Source organism: Lathyrus oleraceus, chromosome 5, assembly GCF_024323335.1.
Source record: "Lathyrus oleraceus cultivar Zhongwan6 chromosome 5, CAAS_Psat_ZW6_1.0, whole genome shotgun sequence".
NCBI lineage: Eukaryota > Viridiplantae > Streptophyta > Magnoliopsida > Fabales > Fabaceae > Lathyrus > Lathyrus oleraceus.
Genome location: NC_066583.1, coordinates 322,941,489 through 322,950,068, shown reverse-complemented (window position 1 = coordinate 322,950,068; position 8,580 = coordinate 322,941,489). Strand labels below are relative to the sequence as shown.

Sequence of the window (8,580 nt, the reverse complement as noted above, 5' to 3'; positions counted from 1 at the left end):
TCAGAGAAGGCGTTATGATTATTTAGCTCAGAAGGATATGGCTTTATCCATATATTATGATGGACCTACCATGGATAGGCTAGGTATCCACGATAGTATCTTGTTTATGTTTAACTAGATAGGTTGGGAGAATGATGCTATTAAGAGAAGGTTTGTCACATACCGTGAGCTTACCCTAGAATTCCTTAGCTCCCTAGTTTACATACTCGAGCATGGTTACGGGCTCAACAAAGGGTAGATTTCCTTTAGGCTGTTTGGTATTGATTTCACTTATAACCGTAGAGACCTTGCTGACCTTCTAGGATTTCCTAGTGGCCCATTTATATTCACTACCTGCCAGGAGGAATTAATCAATGAAATTGACTTGGATTACTTTTGAGGTAGTTTAATTAGAGATCACCACCCTGACCCACACCAGATGCACTCTCAAGCGATACATAACCCTGCTATCCGCTACTTCCACAAAATACTAGCCCACACCCTATTTGGAAAAGAAGAGAACAACACCTTAGTGTTAAGGGATGAACTTTTCATCTTACTCTGTGTCAACCAAGGTCGACATGTCAATGTTGTAACATTCATGATGGAAAAAATCGTTAACCTTGCACAGAACAATCGTGCCCCGATCCTAATAGGCGGCCTAGTGACCATGATAGCTGATGCTATTGGACTTAGACACCCACTTAACAAGCGTACACCTTTTGGACCCATCTGACCCATGGATATTGACTTTTTCTTCGACCGAAGAATTTTAGAAAACCTTGGACCGGACACTTTTGACTACCTAATTAATAATGAAGTTGTCCAGCTATTTACCTTACCAAACCATGAGAGAACGAGTGTTCATAACCGTAATAACTTGCTATATGATTTAGATGAACATCACATTGCTCCACCATTACCTCCTGAGACACCACCTATTTATGAGTATTTTGATGACTCTATCTCTGTTGATGAATCTGACCCTAAAACCCCTCCAAACTACTATAATTTGAACGAACCAGAAATCCCATCTTATGCCGAAAATTTGACCATAATTCTTACCCGTTTGGATGGTTTCCGTACTGAAATTACTAATGTGAATGATGAACTAAAAAGCACACGCCTTGATGTCTTAGGCTTAATGGATGTCACCGTCGAACAGTTTGATCACTTGAACCAGGCTGTAGCTTCTTTGAGACAGCACCGTGGCTAATTACATTGATCGCTGAATTTTCCTACTCACATTAAAACAATGAGGACACTACTATGTTTTAGTGTGGGGAGGGAGCACTTCACAACTATTATTCTTTTAATGCTTACTATTACTTTTAACTTTAGTCTTTACATTTAATCTAAATGATAATTGTTATTTCTTGCTTCTGTTATCAATTTAATTTACCTCTGTCAGTTCAATTTTGTTACTTTTACTGTTGTTACTGTCTTGTTATTTTGTTTCCATACTGCTGCTATTTTATTTATACTGCTGCTATTGTTTTATTACTCTATTTCTATAGTGTTACTGTCTTTACTTTCTTCTAGTTATTATAATGTCTATTTTTGCTATGGTACTGACATTATGATTTACTCCTAACATGCAAACAGTTAGAAATTAATGTCAGTAGTCATAAAGCATGCATTCAAATTTTTCCATTTTCCATAGGAAAAAATATGACCGTTGCATGTGACGCTCGTCACATGAACGTCACGATCATTATGCGTCTTACGACCGTAACAGGTACGTGACACTCGTCACGCCTCCAGAATGCGCGTTCTGTTTCAATTAAAACAGAGGCGCACTATCCTTTTCTTCTTCCTCATCTACTCTTTCTGTTTCCTTAACCGTTCACCCACACCATAACCGTCCCACTCACACCCATTTATTTCTCCATTAACCCGCAATTATTCACTCCATTACCCCTTCCATCACTTCCTATTTAAACAGAAACAAGTGAGTTTCCTATAACTCACAAAACCCATTTCTTCTACGCCAAACCTCAATTTGCATACTCCATGGCCTGTCAAGAGAGACCTGCTCTTGACCTTTCAACTATCATATTAAGAGAGGGAGAGGCCGACGAACAAAAAGAAGACAACTACCTCGGGTTCTATCAACGCTCAGTTCAACCCACGAGGTACATTGATAATGATTGTCTGAAGGAGTTGGGGATTTTAGACGGCGTGGCATGGATGCTGAACATCTCTGGTTTAACGCAGCTCTGCACCAACCCAGAACCAACATGTGAAGCTTTGACCCTGGAATTCTTGAGTTCATTCTCCTACATAACACCTCCCGGTGCAACTTAGTTTCTCACCAGACTCCCCATATTCAGAATGTTCGGCACTGAGTATTCTTTGAACCAAACACAAATAACCCAAATACTTGGTTTCCGACATGGAGAGGGAGTTCACTGTTGCATCCCTGACGGATAGTCTGAAATAGCGTTTGGAGTATGGCACAGTCTTACCAATGTTAACGTCACAAGCTGGGATGCACTAAACGCAACATACATTCATAACCCGGCTATCAGATATTTCCACTGAGTCTTAGGACACACGGTCTTCGGAAGAGTCAACAACCATAAATTAAACTCTAAGGAGCTTTTCTTCCTTCCTTATGTGTTCACTCCGGTGGCATTCAATGCTACCCCGTTCTTATTGGCCAATATCCAGGCTAACTGCATGAGAGGCAACACAACATTCTATTTTGGAGGAATCATCACTTCCATAGCATTGTGCCTGAATTTGGGAGATAAGATTGCTAACTTACCTTCCTTGTCAGCCGAGTTCCTTAATATCGACTATTGCCGCTCCTCGCACCTTATCAAAATCATAGACGATGGGAGATACCACCATGTGGTTTAGAACAAGATAGTCCGATGCGTCATTATGCCTAACAGGAATCGTATAGATCCGCAGAACATGGCAAATTTGATTTTTAATCTGAATGCTCCTGAGCCCATTGAAGAAGATCATAATAATAATGGAGCTGATGAAATTGAAGAAGAGTTGGACCGACAGGTGCCACAGCCACCTCCTGAGCATGTTGCAGAGACATCTTCCCAAAACCAACGAAGAAATGAGCATCGGCCCGCCACCATGGACGACATCTATGCTGAGATGTTGCGACATAACCAAAGGATGGAAGAGCGCCAAATCGAAATGATGCAAGCGATCCAACAAATACAAAGAGACCAACGTGACTATGCAAACTGGCATGACCAAGGGATGGAAGTGAACGTGCACGAGCAAGAGTTAGAGCATGTAGAGCCCAACATCATGGCGAAGAGTAGTGATCCTCCTGTTTCTCCCCTTTTCTCACTTTATTTTGTCACATTAAGGATAATGCTTTGTTTAAGTGTGGGAGGGAATCCTTACCGTTTCGTTTATTTGTTTCTTTCTAATTAGCCATAACAAGATTTTGTCTTTTGTTTATTTGTTTCTATCTAATTAGCCATAAAAAAATTGTTTTTATGTTAAATGCATACCCTATGAGTATATAGGTTGTCTTACATAGGTTCTGTTAGGAAGCTGAGAAAAATCTAACAAGATTGATACCGTCCTGACACCTTATATCTCTCACTTTTGCGAGATCAGTTTGAATACCCATTATACCGATACCTTAAGTTTCCATTCTAGATTAACCCTTAGTAGTTTATACTAGAAGTTAACATCGTCTTAAACACAAACCATGTGAAGAGCCGATGAATATAAGTGATTGATACCTACGAATTGAGAAGATCCTTCATGCTTTTGCTATTAAGAAATTGAAAATGCACCATACAAACGGTTTCAAGATATACAAAAGGAAAGAAAGACCCGTTGCCGGTTGGTTCAGAGGTACCTGGTACTGGACTCGGTAGGGCGAACTACGGTTCGATCCCCATAACCTTCAATTGGGATATGTAAAGGGTTGCCACACTCGTGTACCAGACCCCGTGCTAAAAAAGGATCAAAGCCACTAACCGGCTACTTCACTAAGTGCATGTAAAGGCAAAGGGATTAATGTGATTGCGCTAGAATGAAACCGGGTGAAATAGAAACAAGAAGCATTAGGTTGAGCTATAATGGCATGATTCGAATTGGTTTGTATAGAGGAGAGATTTATGTTAATGCCTATTGCTTGTGTCGTTACTGTATCTTTAGTGTTTTACTTGAGTATCTGTCATTCTAACGAAATACCTAACAACCACATACGAATTGGAGCTGTCTCATGTATTTGCGTTTAACTAGTGTTTCGAATTTTATACTGATTATTTTCTTGAGGACAAGCACAGATTCAAGTATAGGGGAGTTTGATAACACGAAAATGTATCGTATATTTGCCTTGATTTACATTCAAAAATCATACCATTTTCATTTATATTCCGATTATTCCACAAGTGTTCGAGTTATTTTTACAGGTATTTCAACTCCCATGCTTAAATGAGCAAAGTATAGAAAAGGAAGGAGAAACAGAAGAGAAACAGTAGAAAAACCAGAAAATATGAATTTTGTGAATGTGACGACCGTCACACACCATCACGATCGTCACGCTCTCCTTGATTGTGACGAATACCATAAGTCCATCACGATCGTCACGTATGCAAAGTCAGCGTAATGGGTTTCAAACAGAAATGGTCCACGTCGCCCCAGTTTTCGCTCCTTAAACCACCTTCCCGTGAATCCCTCCCTTAACTAAGTCCTCCTTATTTTTCACAAGCATGAAGACCAAGGGGTACTATAAAAGAATGGAAGTTGGAAACTTCCCGGGATCGATCATCCTATCTCTCTGCCTTTTTTCGCTCATGCAATTTTGTTTTCACGTTATTTTTCTTCAGCAAGCATTATTTTATTTGACTGCAATTTGTTTACTTTTCTGTTCAGAGCTTTGATTATTTTTCCCTTTCCTTTCCGTTTTTAACTTAGCCAAAAGTAGTAGTTTCCTATATTGGGGAACTACTGCAACTTAGTTAGTTTAGTTTAAGCATTTGTTTCGAAGAAATAGAATCCTACCGACCTGTGGAGGAATGCTCAAGTACTTCAAGATTCAGCCTATTCAATTAATCAAAGTTCCAGGTTTTTATTCAATTATTATTATCGCTTTATTATTAAATGATCATGTTTTTTATTGTTAAATTGTTTCTGTTCGTCTGTATTTGCATTATTTAACATGTCCGGCTAAACTACCGGTATCGGTATGTAAACAATTTAATTAGACGGGATTTAATAATAATCGGTGTAAACTTCTTTTCTCAAATAATCTTTTTGGCTGTGGTTTTTAATTTGAATTTAATTAACTTTGTCACGAGAGCGAAAAGCTATTTAATACGATTTTGCCACGAGAGTGGGAAATTAACTAAGGTTAGAACCGACAATCGCGAGAGCGTGAGGGTCGAACTAGATAGTAAAAACTAGGCATTGATTTTAAAAACAGTGAGAGAACTTTAAAAGCAATTAGAACTTATTTATTATCAAAAAGTATTTTTAACTTCAAATGGGACAGCGAGAGCGTACATTCTGACTTAAAAGTATAGTCTGAGTCAACAATCACAAGAGTGTGAGATAAATCCCTTTAAATGAGTATTTTCTACTAAAAGGTATTTGGTAATTAAAATATGGATAATGCTAACTTATGCCCCAAGGGCACAAATTAAGAGATCAATATAGATATAAATTCTTGAAAATTGTGTATTGAATTTATTAGAAACTTATAATTAATAATTTTATTTATTTTTTCAATACAAATTTTCTATTTGTGTGTTTCTTAACATGTGCCCTTGAGGCACAAGTTAGCATTACCCTTAAAATATACACCGATGACTTATCGAATCCCTGACAATTAATGTGTTGCATACTGATATCCCTTCATTAATATTTTCTTAAAAACTTATTTTTCTTTAGATTTAATTTTTGTTGAACCAAACCTCTAAAAATCATCGCCTTAGCTAAACATAGTAACATCGATAGCATTAGTTTGACCATCGGTCCCTGTGGGTTCGATATCTTTTAAAACTAAATGACTAGACTGTGCACTTGTAGTCAAGTATGTGATAGACTATATTTTATATACAGTCACGAGTCGTATCAGTCAATGGCAAGAAAAGGACGATGTGATTGTTCGACAGATGATAGCTCTAGAAGAAGGGGTCTCCAAGAGACAAAGGCTAGATAGAGATCTCAAAGTGTCATGGTTTTCTTCTGATCAATACAAGGAGAGGCTGTTACGTACCAAAGAACTTTTGGGACAAGCATTGGAAGAGAAGACCACTCTAAAGGATGAGTTGAAGACCAAACTTAATCTCGTTTGATTTGTTGCATTTCTGGTTGTACTTTTCTTCTGTATTTGTAAGCATTTATTTCGTAATTTGACTTCCACTCTGAAAGAAGTTTGCAAATGTAAAAAACATATGAAGTCCTTGAAATTAAGAAATGATTAAAAACAAAATCATGTGGATCCATGCATCATTTGCACCACCATTCGTTAACGTATTATGTCAAAATAGAATACTTTTAAAATGTCTCATTCTTATATGTTCTATTCTCCAGAAGTGTCTGCTACCTGTCACAGATATCCAACAAGAGCTAATATTCAACTAAGGATGGATGCTCTCAAACAAGCGAACCGTGAACTGCATGAAGAGATTTTTGCTCTCCGGGCCATCAAGGAAAGACAAGTTGCATTAATTGACACCTTGATGGCAAGGTTGGAGCTCATACCTACCACTCCTTTGAAGACAATAGTGTCCGCATCGGTTGTCTCTGATACTGCAATTCCTATCATAATTGTTGTTACCACTACTGCGCCTGCCGGTTTCGGTATGTCATATGGATTTGTTTACCCCTTTGGTCATCCATATGACCCTCCGCACAGATATCAAGGCTTTATTCCTCCGTCAGAACTGACTCAAGGCTTTCCTAACGGCCCCTTTGGCTCTTTTGGTCCTTTTGATCTTTTTGGCTCTCAGCCATTTGGATCGCCACCTTTGGCTTCTCAGCCGCTCGCTTCGTAAGCAACTGCATCTTAGGGTTTTGTTACTCAATACTACGACGCCAACCCTTATGGGGCTCAACTTTCCATGCCCATGGGAAACCCTGGCTATACCATGCCACCCGCTGTCGTGGTCACTTGTCCTTTTCAAGAGGACCCTGTGGATTTATATCATGGCGCAAGTATCCATTCAGACGCTGCCGAGGATACAATACAAGATCAAATTCAAGCTCTCAGCAAGAAACTGAATGCCCTCAAAGGGAAGGACCTTTTTGGCAAGAACTCAGGCGAGATGTGCGTCATTCCAAATGTGAGGGTCCTTGCTAAATTCAAAGTACCAGAATTTGAGAAGTACAAAGGCAATACTTGTCCTCATACGCACTTGGTCATGTATTGCAAATAGATCGTCGCCTATACAGATGATGAAAAACTCTTAATTTATTACTTTCAAGACTCTTTGTCCGGTGCTCCATTGAGATGGTATATGGGTTTGGAGCACTCAAATATTCAGAACTTTCTTGACCTTGGTGAGGCCTTTGTGCAACATTATAAGTATAATATGGACATGACACCAGATCGCACTCAATTGGGCAGTATGTCCCAAAAAGAGTGCGAATCATTTAAGGAATATGCACAAAGGTGGTGGGAAGTTGCTGCCCAGGTCACTCCACCTGTTGAAGAGAAAGAACTGTGCAAATTATTCTTGAGGACTTTGGACTCCTTTTACTATAACAAGTTTATTTCGAGCATGCCTCGTGACTTCACCGAAATGGTGGGGGTTGGTGTACAACTCGAAGAAGGGGTGAAAGAAGTAAGAATAACCCGTGATAATTCTACATCTGCTAGCAACACCAAAAAGTTTAGTGGATGGCAGAAGAAGAAAGAAGGAGATGCCAACGCCGTGTCCCACCACCGACCAAGTCATAAAAGGCAACAACATTAACTAGCTGCCCAAGCAGTTCTAGCTCCACAAGTGCAACAGTCTATGTCAGACTACTATTAACATCCCTTGGTGGCTGCAATGGAACCAAGGGCATCTATGATGTCAAACCTGCCCTTACCACCGCATTCGATATTTCCCGTTTATCCTTCACATTATCCATATCTGCCACAATAATACCAGCCTTATCCATAACAACCACCGCCTCAGTATCAACGGCAACAACAACAGTAAAGACAACAATCATCTATCATCTACGCCTACTACTCAGCAAAATCCGCATCCTCCGAAGACTCAGTTCCAGTTCGATCCAATCCTGATAGCATATACTGATCTACTACCTTTTCTACTTCTTGTGGAAAAACATGCAGCACCACCAGTGCCTGACAAGTTACCTAAATGGTATAAACGTAATGAACGTTGTGTTTTCCACTCCGATGCGCCAGGGCATGACACCAACAATTGCTTCGTATTCAAAGGAAGAGTCCAAGAGCTTGTGAGATTGGGGTTGATCAAGTTTGGTGACACGCCAAATGTGGAAACCAACCCATTTCCTGAGCATGGGGCAGTAAATGTGATTACCGAAGATGAGAATTTGATTATGGATGTCCTGAAAGTGAAGACTCTGTTGGTGCCTGTGCACCTTAAGCTGTTCAAAGCTGGTATTCTAGAGCAATATCATGAGAAGTGA

General features: G+C 39.5%; 1 protein-coding gene across 1 annotated transcript; it reads left to right on the top strand.

Moving 5' to 3' along the window:
- Positions 1-7,064: 7,064 nt before the first annotated feature.
- LOC127080428 (uncharacterized) lies at positions 7,065-8,580 on the top strand. Its single transcript, XM_051020747.1, has 3 exons — positions 7,065-7,308; positions 7,402-7,879; positions 8,073-8,580. Exons 1-3 carry the CDS (start codon positions 7,065-7,067, stop codon positions 8,578-8,580), a joined length of 1,230 nt encoding a protein of 409 aa, XP_050876704.1.